The following is a 17,765-nucleotide window of genomic DNA, read 5'->3' on the forward strand; positions in this document are numbered from 1 at the left end:
TGAACAAATACATTGAAATTTGAGCCTGAATGCAGGCTCCTTAGAGGTGAACAAGATTTTATTGGAAATTAAAATGAATTATTTAAAATTGAACATAAATTGTATTTTAAAATACAAAACAAATTAACTAAAAATACTATAGAAATGTTGTTGCTTTTAAGTACAAGACAGTGAAAACTGTTTCATGCTTTTATTTTTTAACTTCCGAAATTAGTTTTAATTTCGAATAATGAAAACACAGTTTCTGTGCATTTTGTTTAATGTCTGATTTGGTCACATATAATGAATCTAACAGAACGATATTAACTCCTGGCAAAATAACTTGTTAGCTTTCTCAAATTTTTCTCCTCAATGAAACGATTTTATTAGAGAAGTTAAAACCAAGAAAATATTTTAAATGTTTTTTTAATATTTATATTTATGTATTATAACTCATTTTAAACTCAAGAATAAGACTTTTTTTCTTTGTTTGCAGGGTTTGCCTGGGATCCCAGGAAGTCCTGGAAGTGATGGGAAGCCTGGCCCTCCAGTACGTACACTGTGCATGCATTTTATGCTAGTCTGCCTGCTGGCCTTACTGCGATGCTATAGTATCTACTTGGCACATTGTTATCATAGTCAAATTAATTTTCTCTTTTTCTTTTCAATTTACCAGAGCAGTTCAGGTGCTGCTTCTTTGTAAGAGCTTTTTGCAGATCTTATCTTTCAATATTATTTGAAATATAGCATATACAGAGGTTTGGTTGAAATCCAAAATACACAATAAATCTCAAATGGAAGCGTCTCTAGCCTGCTCTCTTCAGTGATGCATAGATATGCATTTATTTCACCTAACTGATGTCATGTCTTCATTCGTCACCCAGGGTAATCAAGGTGAACCTGGTCGTTCTGGTCCACCTGGCCCTGCAGGCCCACGTGGTCAACCGGGTGTAATGGGTTTCCCTGGTCCTAAAGGAAATGAGGTTAGTGGGCTTTCTCCACTTCTCCTGTGCTCATGCTTGAGCAGTCATCTGGTAAAATATATTGCTTCATGGGAGATTTGATTCTGCAGTTGTTAAGTTATTGTATATGGACCAGAACAGATATTTTAAATGTGATCTTTCTCTTTTGTAAGGGTGCACCAGGTAAGAATGGAGAAAGAGGCCCTGGTGGACCACCTGGAACTCCTGTAAGTTTTATTCATAATTTCTTTTTAATAATATAGTAAAAATATTAACTACTACTACTAACTTGGTTGATTTTATAAAAATAATATCAACCCATAACCTTAGTCAGTTTTGTCTTTATACAGGGTCCTGCTGGGAAGAATGGTGATGTTGGCCTCCCCGGTCCCCCTGGACCTGCTGTAAGTGTGGGACTCCTATGAGAGTCAGTTATCAACTGTTGCCAGTGTGGTCTAGACAGAGCGCAATCTTAGAGGAAGGAATACTTTTATGTTCTAAAGAAACCTCCTTTTATGAAGATGAACACTAGGGCTCTTCTTCCCCATTTTTTTTCATATATTAGTACTCAAAACTTTGCTAGGAGAAACCTGAGGCAGGTACACCCAGTGTAAGTTGAAATGAAAAGTACATTCACAGCTGTCAGGGATGTACCAGCTTTTCTAATTGAGACATGTTAGTGCTCCCTTTGAAGTTTATCAGAGCTAGCAATTTCAGACTAGTGTCAAGCATTCCTGTGAGATAAATATTTCTGGTGAATTACATCTGATGGTTAGAGTGAAAAGAGCAAATACTAGAACACCGAGATATATTAGCCTTAAAATTGTGCAGTGTCTTCTTCAGTTCAAGATAAGAAGATGCAGGTTAGAGGAGGTGTGGAGTTGTTTATAGGTAGAAATATTCTCAAACAATTTCATTTTTTCCTCCTTTGTTTGATTCTAGGGTCCTGCTGGGGACAGAGGAGAACCAGGACCGTCAGGGTCACCTGGCCTCCAGGTGCTGTGTGTTTGTTGTCGACTGCCTTCTGTTTCTAACAACAACAAAAAAAAAAGACGAAGCATCTAAACATTTTCATTAGGATTCATGTCATTAGTGTCATCATGTTTTGAAGTAAAACAGATTAATTGACAGAATGTATTGCTCAGTATTTAAAAATTCCAAACCAGACAGCTGGCTCAGTGGATTGAGCTGCATTAAACCTCTAGCTATTAAATTAGCTCCTTCTCCTTTATAGAGGATTGGTATGGGTGGGGTACACATCTCTGTGTCAAAAAAATTTGCTAGATAGGACAATGCATAATTTACATATGTAACATAGACTTACATAGTGACATTGGTCCTTCTTACAGGGTTTGCCTGGGGGACCAGGACCGGCTGGAGAAAATGGAAAGCCTGGAGAACCAGTAAGTGGTATTTTGATTTTATTTCTTTTTTTTTTTTTTTCCCCAGAGTCACACACAAAACAATTAAAAAAAAAAAAAAAAGTTATGGAAAGGTCTTCCAGATCATGTTGCCAAAATGAGACAGCTGTCAGTGTTCTTCAGAGCAGAGAAGTCTGATTTTTAGGAATCAAAGGTGGGAGAAACAGGGTGTCAACCACAACATGGATTTATTAAGTAAAGCTCATGGATAACTTGCATTTATTTTCTCTTAAACAGGGGCCAAAAGGTGATATTGGAGGACCTGGATTCCCAGGCCCTAAGGTAAATCATACAGCATCATTTCTATAATTACATTAATGAATTAACAAAATATGAACCTCACAACAAAGAATAACATGTTTCTTTGTCACAGGGTGAAAATGGAATCCCAGGTGAACGTGGTGCACAAGGTCCACCAGGACCTCCTGGAGCAAGAGGTGGGCCAGGTCCTGCTGGCTCTGAAGGTGCCAAGGTACCCACAGACTTGTTTGCTTTCCCCTTGCTATGTGAAGCATTGATTCATGATGTTCTTTGGTTTTTTTTCCTAACTACTATTGTCACTTTTTAGGGTCCTCCTGGCCCCCCTGGTGCCCCTGGAGGCACAGGGCTGCCTGGTTTACAGGGAATGCCAGGAGAAAGAGGAGCATCTGGAAGTCCTGGACCAAAAGGGGATAAGGTAACACACCCATCTTGAACATCCTGCATGTTTCATGCTAACTCAGTGTTAAACTTCCACAAGGCACTGGGTTTGTTCGCATGCTGACTTCTGGACTGATTTCAGAAGTGCTGACTGTGTAGCATCTCTGCTTGTAGATTTAGCAGCCATATACACTTAAAAAACACAACATTTTGCAGCTAGTGCAATATATGCTAGATATTTTACTCAATAGCTCTCAAGGGGAAAGGATAGAACAGAACAGGTCTACTGAAGCTAGTAACCAACAAGAATAGTTCATGCCAAATTCTCTGCCCCTGTTATGGAGTCCATTTTAAATCAATATGGGGTTTTTGCATCAAAATGTTCAGTATCTGATGCTGTACACTGGGCAGAATGTCATCCCATTTCATGTTTGTATGACTACAATAAGGAGATCTAGTTATTTGGATATGCTCAGTATGATATGCTCTCCACAGTAATGTTTTAATTTTCTAGGGGGGTTGTTTGTTTTTTTCCTTTTGTTTGCTTTTTGCTTACACTTCTTATATCTTTTTCTTTCTAGGGAGAACCTGGTGGCAAAGGTGCTGATGGCCTTCCTGGTGCAAGAGGGGAGAGAGTGAGTGTTAAAGCTTCAGTTTCTGAATTAACTTCATATAGTCTCTACACTTAAATGTGAGTAGAGTTACAGTGAATAAATACTCTCTAGGAGAGAGAAAGTAGTAACCCCATTGTATTGCACTCTGGCTGTGCAAATCTAGTTTTGTAAACTAAATTAGACATACTACTATTCTTTGTGATCATGACCAGCTCAGCAGATGTAACAGAATTTTTGCAAGTGGAAGATTATAGTTAATGAAGACAATGCTTCGGAGGGAAAGCACCAATATAAAAAGTAGTAAAAATGTTACTATTAATCTAGCCAATTGAAGATGGAAATTCTGGCTATAATGAAGTACAAGAAGATGTTGTGATAGCAAGGACTCTCATGCAGAATACTTGCACAGTTTACTATATATTTATATATCTATCCATAGCATATTCAAATTGAATTATATACATATGTCTAACAAGTATACACAAACAATATATACATCAAAATAAGGAGAGATAGCAAATATATTAATGCAGGTTGTATAAATTGAAGGAATTAGAAAAAGATTTCAAAACATAAGGTATGCATCAAATTCTCATGAAAAAATAATGAAGGTTTTGGTCAGCAGACAGTGGAGAAATTCTGAAGAAGTATGGGCAAATTTATCCATATTAAAAGTTCGGGCAATAAATGACTTTCATTTTACCACTGAAAGAGATCTGTTGACTTCAGGTGACTTTGTTTTAGGTTTACTTGGGACGGGGAGTGGGGGGGGCAATAGTGAGAAGTCTCACATCACAAAATGGTGTGATCTAACTATATCACTCCAAAATGTAGTATGCAACAGCACACTGGCATTGTAGAGCTGCTTTCATTTAAATGCCATTAGCAATATGTTTACACTGAAATATAAACAGTAGGTAATGCTGTCATTGCATTTTGTATCAAAAAATATTTTCTGATTTTTTTTTTTTTTTTTTCCCTAGGGTAACGTAGGTCCCATTGGTCCTCCTGGTCCTGCTGGCCCACCTGGAGATAAGGTAAAGCATCCTCCATGACACTGTGTGACACTGTAAGCAGCACCATTACTGGCTGGCTCCTGGGAAGAGGAGGAAGTCCTGGTAACCATTCTTGTTCCTTACAGGGGGAGACTGGTCCAGCTGGTGCCCCAGGTCCTGTGGGTTCCCGTGGCGGTCCGGTAAGTGACAGTGCTCTTCTTCCAGCACAACTTTACCATGGCTCAGTTGGACAGCAGTGCTGCAGACTGTCTCTATCAAGAGCAAAAGCAGCTTGAGGCCATAATAAACTGAGCACATTCAGCTCCTGTTGAAGTCTTGGGATTTACATCTGCTAAGGACTTCAGAAAAATCAGTGCTTTCCCCACTGTAAAGGGATTGGAGGGCTGCAGTGACAGATCAGGGGAAGAGTTTGAACAAATTGTTGGTAGACAAAGCAGAGGAATGTCTATTTTGTTTCCATTCTGTCATACAGTTAAGTAAACTTCTTAAAATATTATTTCTTATATCTTTGATTAAAACAGCACATCAATTCTAGGGACTACCATGAATCGTGGTCAGGGTTTACATAGGTGTAACTGAGACCATTTTTTCACACTTTTTATTATAATTTTCAGATAATTCCTGGGCAGTTGTTTTTAGAGCTCAGGAGAAACTGTTTTCTATGGTTGTTTCCCCCTCTCTCAAGTCTGCTAAGACAAAGAAACTCCAGCTGTATTTACAGCAGTACTCTTTAACTAACTTCTAATATGAAGCCTATTTTTCTAACATCTCCCATTGCGACTTACTGCTTTCTACAGGGAGAGCGAGGAGAACAAGGTCTCCCTGGGCCTGCTGGCTTCCCTGGAGCTCCAGTAAGTAGGAATATTTAAAACCAGTGGAACATGATTTTTGGTTTCTCTTTTTTCTAAATTTACTTTCATCTTAGACTTGCTAATAACTACTTTAATGTATACTTTGTTTACAGACACTGATTTCCTTGCTACTTATTCTGTACTCAGTCACATATATAGCAACATTTTTTTATCCTTTCCTTCCCATGCCAGTTGACCAATAATGCTCTTCCCTTTGGGAGAGGATCTGGATAAGGTTTCTCATCACAGTGTTATTGTCTGTATTTTTATTATTTTTTTTTCTAGTTATAACAATATAACTTTTCTACAGGGCCAGAATGGTGAACCTGGTGGGAAAGGAGAGCGAGGCCCACCTGGTCTGAGGGGAGAGGCTGGGCCCCCTGGAGCTGCAGGTCCACAGGGCGGTCCTGGTGCACCAGTAAGTCTGTGCTACTCTTGTTGCTGCAAACGGAGAGGTTTCTTCCACCCTCCCTCAGCCTCAGGGTGGCTGAGCCCAAGCACAAGCATTTGAACTGCTTGCTGCTTAATGATGCTACCTACAATTTTTATCTATTTTTCAAATTATTTCAAATTATTTGTTTCCTTCCACATAGGGTCCACCTGGTCCCCAAGGAGTAAAAGGAGAACGTGGATCTCCTGGAGGCCCTGTAAGTATCTCTTTGGTACAAACAGAATCACTTGTCAGTGACTATTACAACAAATGTGATGTAAATTAATCACAAGGTGTAATTAAGTCTGAGGTGTTTGATAAAAAGAAGGTACTAAAATAGCTTTTGGGGCAACAACCCAAATCTCAGCAGTTACTAGATTTATTTGCATTCTCTGGTAACTCTCTCAGAGACAACTAGTCTTCCTTTGAGGAACATAAAGGACCTCTCCTTGGTGAAGGGGGGGGGGGGGGGGGGGGGGGAATTGGAATAAAAAATAATTATTTTTTAAAAAACAACAACTTGATATGCAGTTGCAGGACCTTTAATTCAGTATTTATGCAAAACAAATAAATACAATTCTAAGTCAGCTTTTGTACAGAAATCAATTGGTTCACTTTTTTCTGATCTTCAGAAACTGATGAAAGTATTGGTTTCTTGTAGGGTGCTGCTGGTTTCCCTGGTGCTCGTGGTCTTCCTGGTCCCCCTGGTAACAATGTATGTTGTTTTGTCTCTCTTCTTTTATTCTTACCTTGCAGATATCTTCATAGACTTATTGTTATATTAAATTGTATTAAACAAAATGTACCTTGACATGAACAGTAAGCAATCATAATTATATATGATTAATATATATTAATCATTAATATATAATCATTAATTATATATGATGTTCTGACTTAGAGAAAAACTTCTGCAAAAGAAATGTGTTTGCTCTCCTTTTATTTTACCTGGAATAGTAATTCTATCACTTGGAATTAGTACTCGTTTTTCTTTTACAAATTGCTTTCCAAAGCTCACTGAAATTAGTGAAATTCTTAAGGTTTTTCTGTTTATTCTTCTTGCTTTGTCATGGTATAAAAAATGTATAGTTCAGGATTTTGACTTGATATTTTTTCAAAACTACGTTTTGTAGATCACTGAGAGTTTTTCAGTTGCCTGTAGAATAGAATAGCATAAAACTAAATTTGCCTGAGACAGAGGAGTACAGAAAGATTATTGTACCAAAGCTCCTCTTATGATATGGACCCATTTGACCATTAATCTACCAGTCTACAGTGTCTTATTATTTCCAAAAAAAGAAAAAAGGCATACTTGTGTGTTGTTTATTTCCAGACATTTTATATGCTGTTTTCTGAAGAAAAGCTGTTTCATAATGTCCTTATGTTCAACATGCACCCACTTGTGCCCTTGATTAGTAAAATTCAGTCTAATTTTTGATTCTTTTTAAAGATTAAGAAAATACAAATAATAAAATGGATTTATCCATTATATTAAATAAAAAATATAATCTATCCATTGTTGTATTATAACTGGGATAAGACATCAAAAAACATCTTTTATATTTGAATAAACAAGTTTGTCTTATATAAACTGATAGATGTAAATATCACTAAATAACAAGACAAATTAGGATTTTTAATGAAAAGCATCTCATTCTGCCCATGTTCAAGACACCATTAAAGGTATCTGGCACGAGTGTTTCCAGAAATCAGCTGAAACCACTACTGCTTCAAATTTGTAGCAGAGCTTTGGGTGAGGAACATGTATCCTGTCTTGGATGTATTACAAGCACCGGACATCCCAGGCATGCAGGTGTTGCCTTATGGAAACCATGTTGAAAGCAGGGAGGGAAGAAAACATGGGTTGAAAGCAGCAGTAGGCAAAGGGACAAATTCTCTTTGTAAGACCAGATCAGATCTTGCTGTACCAGGGTTGTGCTCTCAATTTACCTTTCGGCTGTTAAACAAATATGATTGGCTTTCATGAGGAAAGATCAATGCCAGTAAGCATGTTGTACTGTTCCAGATAATACAGCTCATGCTCTTCTTTTTAAAATGTGTAGGGTAGTCCAGGTCCCCCTGGTAATGCAGGGCCTGCAGGCAAGGATGGACCTCCTGGACCCCCTGGTAATGCTGGCCCTCCTGGCAGCTCAGGAGCTCCAGGACTACGAGGTGAGCCTGGAGCACCAGGTGAAAAAGGGCCTCCAGGCGCACGGGGAGAGAGGGTAAGTCCATATTCAGCCAGGACAGTTCACTGATAGATAGGGGCTGTATTTGTCAGCTATCAGAAGCCAGATGCTTGGTGTTAACTGGCCTAACGTTTTTTTAAACAGGGGACACCAGGTGACCCAGGACCCCAAGGCATCATTGGCAGCCGTGGCAGTACAGGTTTACCAGGTCCACGTGGCCTCCCTGGCCCAGCTGGCATGGCAGGTGGCAAGGTGAGCGTGCATGCACTGAGATAATGGCCTCCCAGCTTTTTAGTCCTGTTATTTGCACTTGCATCCATAAGATCAGGCTTTTAAACATCCAGTGCTTACTGGATGTCTCTGAGGTAGTCTGTAATCTCTATTCTCAAGACTCTTGGATCAGATTAATTAGAAGTATATAACCAGCCTCACCTCTTTGAGATAAATGAACTGTAAAAGCTCCTAGAGAGAGTTGAAATCACAATTTCAACTACCACCAGTTATCTTTGCTTAATTCTCACTGTTTCTTGCTTGAACATTATGACCCAAACAGGAAAATACTTTCACCTGCCTCCAGATAAGGAGATGGGAGGCTTGGTTTGTGTTTTATCACCAATAGCTATGATAGCCAGTCACTTTTTTTGTTAAATGCTTTGCCTATTGTTTTTGGGCAGTTAAAAAGTGATACAGCTCCTTACTATCTTCTAGTTGAGAAAACAGTAAAGTATGCTCCTCAGTTTCAAGTGTCTTTTATGAATATTACTATTGATGAAAAGGAAGTCCAAACAAGTTCTTCCCTTTCCTATTCTAAGTATTCACAATCACCAAAGTCACAGTGGCGCTTGACTTTATCAGATATCCTTCATCACGGAATACTTTGTTGAAGATGTATAATACAAAGGCATTAAACAAGCACATTATCTGCAATTAAATCTTCCCTTTTTTTTCAGGGTGAAGATGGTAAACCAGGTGTCAATGGCGTCCCAGGAGAACGTGGCGCTCCGGGCCCACAAGGTCCTATGGGTCAGCGAGGCTTACCTGGAGAGCCCGGCAGAGATGTGAGTGGATATGTTAGACCTTTCTGATAGCTTTTGAGTTACATACAGAAGAATCAGGAACTAAACGTGCTTTAAGGTTCAACAAAGGTTCCCTCAAGGACCTCGTGCACAGTCCTGTGCGGATTACATTCTCATAAAGGAGGTGTAGCCTACAATGACCATTATGTTCTTTTCTACCTGGGGATCATGTCTCTGTCTCACTTGGATGTGAATGAGAGAATTTACTGCCTGTATGCTTACAAAATAAAATGTCTGGTAGAAGTTCATAGACCCCTCCACCTTCAGGAACACTTCTCTGTTGGAAAATGCTCTCTTACACTGATGAACACCACTTCATCTTACTGGAAAAAAATGATGCCTATCTGTAATAGAGGTTTTCTCAAGATCTTTTTTTTCCCCTGCAGGGTAACCCTGGCTCAGATGGCTCTCCTGGACGGGATGGATCCCCAGGAGGCAAAGTAAGGAATCACCAGTGTCTTTGAATTGCCGTATCTGACAATACATTTATCTAGTTCTGTGCCACATAAAAGATTCAAGTTAACACTCCACTGAATGTACTCTTTACATTGTAATTCTATAAAACATTAAATTTCTTACTCTATCTACTGTGACTGTCTGCAGGGTGACCGTGGTGAAAGTGGCCCGCCTGGCGTTCCAGGACCTCCTGGTCACCCAGGGCCTGCAGGTAACAACGGAGCCCCTGGAAAAGCTGGTGAAAGAGGATTTCAGGTAAAAACAAAACAAATACACATCTACATGTTGTCTTGATCCTTCCCATGCATAGTCCATTTCATGCAGTTGTAAGAGTGGGAGTTTGGAGTAGCGATACTATAGTTAGCTGCATTTGTTTCCCCAAGGTTTCTTGGCATTGGGGACCACTTTTACAAGAAAAGGAAGTGGAAAGACATTACAGTTTATATTGCTGATAACTATATGATGTCAGCATAAAGACCAAAAGCCACATACTTAGGATGCTGAAAAGCACCATCATCCCACCAGTCCGTTAATTCCCATCTCATTTGATGCTCATGCAGTACAAATAGTGCTCTTCACTTAAATTAAAAAGAGTAATTTTGTATGTATTCAAAATATTTTTGTGAAGTGCTGACACTAGCACTGTGGGCACTGAACACCATAAAAAAATGAAGAAAGGGTCTTATGCTCAAGGTATACATTGGTGCATACAAGCACCAATAAGACTTTATGTAGAGAAAATGACTGGCCAAAATTCAGCTTAGTCTGTGTGGTGCTGCTTGTTTCTGAATGTATTGCTTATCAGGAAATAAAAAGGTGGCTTAGTCAACTGCAGCTGCTCCATGCTATCTGGTTCTTGTTGTGTCACAGGGTCCACCTGGACCTCCTGGCTCTGCTGGTCCTGCTGGAGCTCGTGGACCTGCTGTAAGTAATATTTAAAGTATTTCTGATATACAGTCAGTGTTTCCTGAGCTTTTGGCATTTTTCTTATTTCTTTATGTACTCTTCTTATCACAAATATAATCTCAAAGGGTCCTCAAGGTCCTCGTGGTGATAAAGGTGAAACGGGTGAACGAGGCAGCGCTGGCATCAAGGGTCATAGAGGATTTCCTGGTACGCCAGGTCTCCCTGGTCCTCCTGTGAGTATCTTGCATTGGATTAGAAATTTCAGAGATGTTGTTAGTTTATGTGGTTTGGGTCCTAGGTAACTAGTTACTTAGCTAATTTGAAGAGGAAAATAAAAATTGCAAAGAAGTAATTTGATTATCAGATGCGTTCAAGTGTCTGTGTTTCCTGAACTAACCTGAAATAAGTATTAATAAAGATCTGGAAGAAGCTGCTAGGAGCTCGGTGTCTCCCTGCCTAGATTAAAAAAAACACTTTTTGCATTCATTTATGTAGGCTATTCCTGATTAAAAAGGGAAGAGACAGATATTTCAAAACTTAATTCTATCTAATAGATACTTATGCTAAACAGGCATCTAAATTCATAAAATAAAAGTTGATCGGAGTCCAACAGTGTCTCTCCTGTCATGCATCTCTCACAGTAATAAATATCAGAGCATAATTTGCATGAAGTTGCAAATTAATGAATTGTAAAGATGCATTACCATTTATAATGGTTACTAATAGCTGAAATTGAAGGGTAATAGACAGGCATGCCCTAGGTATTTATGACAAAAATCTAAAGAGCAGGTTATGTTGAAAAGAATTATTAATAGCACTCATGATAGAAATGATAATCAAGAAAACAAAACTCATCTAGTTACTCTACCAATTATGGCAAAAAATTGAAGTTTTACCTATAAATGCCACCTTTATTAAAGTATTTAATGTGGTATACATTGTACCCTATTGAGTCACTTCAGAATAAAAAGAGATCTGATTAATTCTCATTTAAACCACGAATCGTTTTAAAACATGTGGTTTAGCTCTTTGTGACTCATGCATAAATAAAAGAACAATTTTTTAAAAAACACTTAGACATGAACGTTTGTCTAATTCTTAAGTAACCTTCCTGGTAATGTGGTTAAACCTGCAGCATTTTGAGCCTCTATGTATATATTCTTATGAATATAATATATCACTCATTACTTGTTGATGTCAGTTGGCTTCCTTGCATTTTAGATGGTATCACTTTTTTAATCACATCATAACACATTTTCCAGGTAGAGAATTTTTTCTAATCTTAACTGGTGTAAGAGTGGTAACCATTCTTTCTCGTATCAACAGAATCCTTTTATAAGCTTGAGCTTCATGTAATTACAAAGATGTTTTTAGTAACTTTATTTAAGATAAATCTACCTAGCTGCAAAATATTACTTGGATGACTTAATTTCTTTTCTTTGTAGGGTCCCCTAGGTCCACAAGGTGCAATTGGAAGTCCAGGAGCTTCAGGTGCAAGGGTAAGAAAAACCCTTCTACACATAACTGGGAGGGAGATTGAAAATGTTGGTGTTTGTTTTTAAAAAGGCGATCTTAACAGGCAACTGCTAAAGAAAAAGGAAGCATCTGATAGACTGTACAGAAACATTAAATCTCTCAAGTATTTCTGAAACTGAAATTATCTAGGAATCTATTTTGACCATAATGCGTGTATTCACTTTTGTTATAGGGTCCCCCAGGACCAGCTGGGCCCCCTGGAAAAGATGGTACGAGCGGCTATCCCGGTCCAATTGGTCCTCCTGGCCCCCGGGGTAACAGAGGTGAAAGCGGCCCTGCAGTAAGTAAATCGTGCACACTCAAATACTTCTTTAGGGGCTACTGATTAAACAAAAGACTTTCTCTCATTTAAGTATATCTCAGAAAATTCTGGTAGGAAGTTATCTTGTTATCAAGGCTAATTTCAAAAAGATTCAGATCATTTGTAGTTTCTTGTAATTTCTGATGCATTGGGTATTGTGTTAGTCCCAGGTAATTATAGACTTCACCATGTACCATGGAAAAGTAGCATCTCCCTTTGTGTCTTGGAAGCTCTAAAACAGGGCTTTGACTTTTTAGATTCCTCCAAAGAGGCCAACATTGTGAAGGTCACTAGCAAAGTTTATGGCACTTCTCCTAAAGCCAAAGAATAGTGCATTCTCTGGATTTTGGTAAAACTGGTTCCTCCTCCTTAAAATCCAAATAGAAGGAGAACGATCAGCCTGACAAAATTAGGAAAAGAAAATTACAAGTTTAGAAAAATAAAGGCTCCAAATGCCTAGACATATTTTGGCATAGCAAGTAACATTATTTACTAAGTGTATCAAGTGTTTATGTGAAAGATCTCATTTCTTAAGATCAGGGACCACAAATACTTTTAGTTTTAACGTGTGATGTCTTACTCACCATCATGTTTCCTTTCTTCTCTTTTCTTCTTTGTTTCCCCTTTCTTTCCGCTCTCCCTGCTTCCCCTTTCTTTTTTTCTTTTTCGTTTCCTTTTAGGGTCCCCCAGGCCAACCTGGACTTCCTGGTCCTTCTGGTCCTCCTGGTCCATGTTGTGGTGGTGGTGTAGCTGCCCTGGGTGCTGGTGAAAAAGGTCCAGTGGGCTATGGATATGAATATCGAGATGAGCCAAAAGAAAATGATATCAACCTGGGTGAAATTATGTCTTCAATGAAATCAATTAACAACCAGATTGAAAACATCCTTAGTCCTGATGGATCACGAAAGAATCCAGCTCGCAACTGCAGAGATCTGAAATTCTGCCATCCTGAGCTCAAGAGTGGTATGTCAGGTTTTTATTGGCAGTAATGGTAGCAGATCTTGGGTGTTTTTTTTCCTAAATGCTATGATCTTTGAGTATTTAAATGCAGAGACTTGCTGAAAAGGTATTTGGTTTGTTGAACAAATGTCATGATAAATACACTAATCACTTGAAACTTTCAGTTTCTCTCTATTTACATAATATGTATATTGATTTCAATTCACTCCTTACATTCTTACAAAGGAAAGTTTGTTTTAATCGTGCTCCAAAAAATATAGGAATTAAAGTTCTGTACTAGCTTATTTCAAGTGTCAGATTACACTATTCTCATCAGCTCAGTACATTTTCATACAAGATTATTTTCTGCTGCTTTTCTTCTATCAAAATTAATATGCTTTCTAATTTGGCTCAGGTGTCTGGAATAGAAATAAGCCTGGTATCATACAGTCAAATTCTTCTCCAGCTATACATACCAAGCCTCTGAATGCTCTTGGTTTTTTTCACCTGTAGGAGAGTACTGGATTGATCCTAACCAAGGCTGCAAGATGGATGCTATTAAGGTATACTGTAATATGGAAACTGGTGAGACGTGCCTCAGTGCCAACCCTGCTACTGTGCCGAGGAAAAACTGGTGGACCAGTGAAAGCAGTGGAAAGAAACATATATGGTTTGGAGAGTCTATGAAGGGTGGCTTCCAGGTAAGAAATTACCACAATTAGCAGCCCAGAAGGTCATAAAGCTAATGTACTCACAATTTACTGAGGAATACTCCTGAAATTAAGTTGAGCTAAACTTCCAGTGGGTGAAATAGTAACTATACAAACTATCTCTAGAAGTAACTTAAATGAAAACTGTTGCTCACGTGTTGTACTTTGCAGTTCAGCTATGGAGATCCTGATCTCCCTGAGGATGTCTCTGAAGTTCAGCTGGCATTCCTCCGCATCCTCTCCAGCCGTGCCTCCCAGAACATCACCTACCACTGCAAGAACAGCATTGCCTACATGGATCAAGCCAATGGAAACGTTAAAAAAGCCCTGAAGCTGATGAGCTCTGTGGAAACTGAGATCAAGGCAGAAGGAAACAGCAAATACATGTATGCAGTTTTGGAAGACGGCTGTACTGTAAGTAAATGAGGCTTTCATAGGGTAGTCTATTAACTCCCTGACAATTGCTAGACATGACCTGAGAGGAAAAGGACACGGTTGTTACCGTAAAAACAGAGGCTTGCTTCCATTTAAATCTGTACTTTAGAGCAAAAGAGAGAGGCCTACAAGTAAAGGCGTGGGATCTAAGCTTTGATCCTGGTCTGAGGTCAACACTAAAACTGAAACACTAAAAGAGGAGTAGCAGGTGGTGTGTCATCTCAGTCATGGGGGGGAAAGAAAAGAAGGGGTAGTAGATTCAAGACAGTAGCATAGGTTACAATTATGGAAACAGACAAACCCAGTCATTTTGTGGATTCAACATTGCTTCAACGTGCCTTACTTACTACAGCGGAAAGTACTGGAGAAGAGCAGAAACACAAGTGATCATGCTGGTGTCTCAGTAGCTGCAGTCTTTTCAAGAAATACTGAACACCAGACAATTTCTGCCTCCTGATAAGAATCCCAAAAGCAGAATGCCAACAAACCACAGCTTTACAGTATATACAGATGCTTGAATTCATCTACGTTGCAGCCATTTCTTTAGTGAACATGAGGACCTACCTCCTTAGTGATAGCAGTTTCCAAAGTTACTTTCCTAATGGTGTAATTTTAACAATTTGTAGCAATTCGTACAACCTCCTGGCACACAGAACCTATTTCAGCCCTCAGTCAGGGCACTGCTTCTATCCCCCAGCGATCTCTATCCATTCTGAGCAGAGAGGTCTAAAACCCCTTCTCTAAAGGGTGCACACAAATGTCTTACCAGAAATTAAGAATATCTATCAATATATTCATTTCTAAGGCGATTAGGGGCTGTTTGCTTGGTGCTAAGAGGAATACATTAATAGGGAAAGAGAAGTATGAAATACAGTAAACTATAGGCTAACTTTCATATAGCTTAACACTTATTTCTCTAATTTTATTTTTGTTTTTCAACTTTCACAGAAACATACTGGTGAATGGGCTAAAACAGTCTTTGAATACAGAACACGCAAAACAATGAGGTTACCTGTGGTTGATATTGCACCCATAGATATCGGTGGTCCTGATCAAGAATTTGGTGTGGACGTTGGCCCAGTCTGCTTCTTGTAAATCAAAGATCCTGCTCTTTCTGAAACCCCAGCAAACAGATTCACACTCCAACTGTGCTCCTTTGTTTTAACCCTGTCAGCTAGTACAGATGACCATCTGTATCCCAGTTATTTATTAACAAAATTTCTGGGGGGAAATCAATTTGATATCAAGGGTTAACTTTTTTTTGCTATTACACAAAGTACAGTAAAAATGCTTCTTGCTTTTAAACCAAATTCCATCTTCAGAACACATCTCTGTGGTGCTATAATGAAACTTCAACACTTAATAAAACAACACTGTGTTCTATTAGTTGAATGTCAGCCAATTTCCAAAGCACTGATTGCTCCCAGTACCAAAGTTTACCCTTCTTTCTAAGATGCAGTCCATAAAGCTAGAAAGACTTCCCTGTTTCAACTACCTCAACATGGCCAGAAACAGGGCTGTCTAAGTCAAACAAAAAATCGATCAAATCAGTCGAAATATATTGAACCCATTGGTCAATTCAGTGGAATCATTTTGTATGAAATTGCCCATTTCTGTACTGATTAGCTGTGGAAAAAGTACAGTGTATTTTAAGAGTTCAATACCTTAATGGCAGTAGTCACCATAATTTTACTGTTGGATTGTATTCTGTTATCAAAGGTGCTTCTCTACTTTCCTGTCATTGCTGGTCAAGACCACTAAAATTAGGGAAGTATAAAAGACTAATATGATGGTGCTAATGTATTTTTCACTCCTAACTCTGCAAGTCAGGGTTATTGACTTGCTTGAAAAACCAAAATAAAGGATTAAAAGCAATTGTAAATGTCTCCTGTCAAAGATTGTCATTGGCATGTCATAGCTGAGAACTTTCACCCTTCACTCTGTAAAAGTCAATAAAGACACAAAATTGTGAACTTCTTTTGTCACATTAACACATTTATAGTGTTGAAGGTTAACCATCTTTGTAAGCTTTTATACGGTTGTTGGTCTATTCCTTACAGAGACACATAAAAAAATACCTTAATAAAACTCCTTGTTGTTTCATAAAACTGACTTTTATATTTTACTATTTGTAAGTATTTTACAATTTCCTCAAACATATTAATAAGCTGGGGTACCACTCTGGTGCCACTTTAACTGGTTTTCTGAGACAATAATTATTCTTTAAGGAGAACTTTGTATGCAACTTATGGCACAATACAGTAAAATGTTGTTACTTTTTCCATTCCTCTCCTTCCAGAAGCTCATGCTTCCAAGCACGGTGAGCTTCTTTGACCATCAGTCTGGATTCAGCTCTGTCAGCAAGATCCAAAACAGCTTCCGCATCAGAGACATCAGCTTGGAGGAAATATAAGTGCTTAATCCTTCTTCCCTCACCAAACCTCAGTCTAAATAAATAGGCAGTTGTAGGCTTTCTGATGGCTGCTTGAATTAATGGCCCAAGAGTCCCCTACGGCACAGGATGATAGAGTTGCTGCTATTTTGAAGGAACGAACAATTTAAGCATCTTGATATTGTTTAAAGCTGTTGAAGATGCACAGCTTGGTCATCTCTCACATCTACTAGCTGATGGAAAAATGCATTGGAAAAAAACCTTTTCTTCACCCACATGGCAGAAAAAAAAACCAGCTTTGGTGATCTCCAGTACTAGTGGGGCTGAGTGTATGGCTAATAACAGTTATTCAACCTTAAAACTGAGTCTGGGGGAATTGTTGTTTTGTTTTGTGTTTTGTTTTTTTTTTTAAGTCATCAGTTCTTTGATTACTGATTTCTAATAATGAAAGGTTTATGACTGAAGTGTTTGTAGAAAACAAATAGCTGACATCTCCATAAAATAACATACTTGATTCAAATACTTTTTTTTTTTTTTTTCAGAGAGTCACTCAGTAGGCCAACATGATTCTTTTCTATTTTTATAGGAAGGCCTTTCAGATAACAGAAATATGGAATAGCACTGGTTAACAAGCAGGAATTAGCTTAGAAAGTCAGGCTGGCCTTTGGAAGATTTAAGTTCTAGACTTGTTTCTTTCTCATTTATTTTATCAGCCTACAAAATGCTTCAACTGTTTTATTATTATGGTATTTCTCATGTAAAATAGACCTTACCTGATGCTTTCAGAGTAGCAGCAGCATTACACACTGTTATAGGCAGTACATCAAGTTCACAGGCTACAGCAGTTTGGGAATAACACATTTTTGCACAGGCAACTAGTAGAGATCTGTCAAGGATGGACGGAACCACCAAC

General features: G+C 38.5%; 1 protein-coding gene across 1 annotated transcript in view; it reads left to right on the forward strand.

Moving 5' to 3' along the window:
* Window positions 1–16,568, forward strand: part of COL3A1 (collagen type III alpha 1 chain) — a 53,979-nt gene extending 37,411 nt beyond the window's left edge. The window contains exons 23-51 of the mRNA XM_021399257.1: window positions 476–529; window positions 864–962; window positions 1,115–1,168; window positions 1,292–1,345; window positions 1,884–1,937; window positions 2,291–2,344; window positions 2,600–2,644; window positions 2,736–2,834; window positions 2,931–3,038; window positions 3,583–3,636; window positions 4,599–4,652; window positions 4,757–4,810; window positions 5,429–5,482; window positions 5,793–5,900; window positions 6,076–6,129; window positions 6,574–6,627; window positions 7,976–8,137; window positions 8,246–8,353; window positions 9,052–9,159; window positions 9,564–9,617; window positions 9,781–9,888; window positions 10,504–10,557; window positions 10,665–10,772; window positions 11,985–12,038; window positions 12,248–12,355; window positions 13,057–13,339; window positions 13,829–14,016; window positions 14,197–14,439; window positions 15,409–16,568. Of these exons, the coding sequence (XP_021254932.1) occupies window positions 476–529; window positions 864–962; window positions 1,115–1,168; window positions 1,292–1,345; window positions 1,884–1,937; window positions 2,291–2,344; window positions 2,600–2,644; window positions 2,736–2,834; window positions 2,931–3,038; window positions 3,583–3,636; window positions 4,599–4,652; window positions 4,757–4,810; window positions 5,429–5,482; window positions 5,793–5,900; window positions 6,076–6,129; window positions 6,574–6,627; window positions 7,976–8,137; window positions 8,246–8,353; window positions 9,052–9,159; window positions 9,564–9,617; window positions 9,781–9,888; window positions 10,504–10,557; window positions 10,665–10,772; window positions 11,985–12,038; window positions 12,248–12,355; window positions 13,057–13,339; window positions 13,829–14,016; window positions 14,197–14,439; window positions 15,409–15,555 (2,778 nt within the window). The 3' untranslated portion in view covers window positions 15,556–16,568. The remainder of the gene's footprint in view (window positions 1–475; window positions 530–863; window positions 963–1,114; window positions 1,169–1,291; window positions 1,346–1,883; window positions 1,938–2,290; window positions 2,345–2,599; window positions 2,645–2,735; window positions 2,835–2,930; window positions 3,039–3,582; window positions 3,637–4,598; window positions 4,653–4,756; window positions 4,811–5,428; window positions 5,483–5,792; window positions 5,901–6,075; window positions 6,130–6,573; window positions 6,628–7,975; window positions 8,138–8,245; window positions 8,354–9,051; window positions 9,160–9,563; window positions 9,618–9,780; window positions 9,889–10,503; window positions 10,558–10,664; window positions 10,773–11,984; window positions 12,039–12,247; window positions 12,356–13,056; window positions 13,340–13,828; window positions 14,017–14,196; window positions 14,440–15,408) is intronic.

This window comes from Numida meleagris, chromosome 5, assembly GCF_002078875.1.
Source record: "Numida meleagris isolate 19003 breed g44 Domestic line chromosome 5, NumMel1.0, whole genome shotgun sequence".
NCBI classification, from domain to species: Eukaryota; Metazoa; Chordata; class Aves; order Galliformes; family Numididae; genus Numida; species Numida meleagris.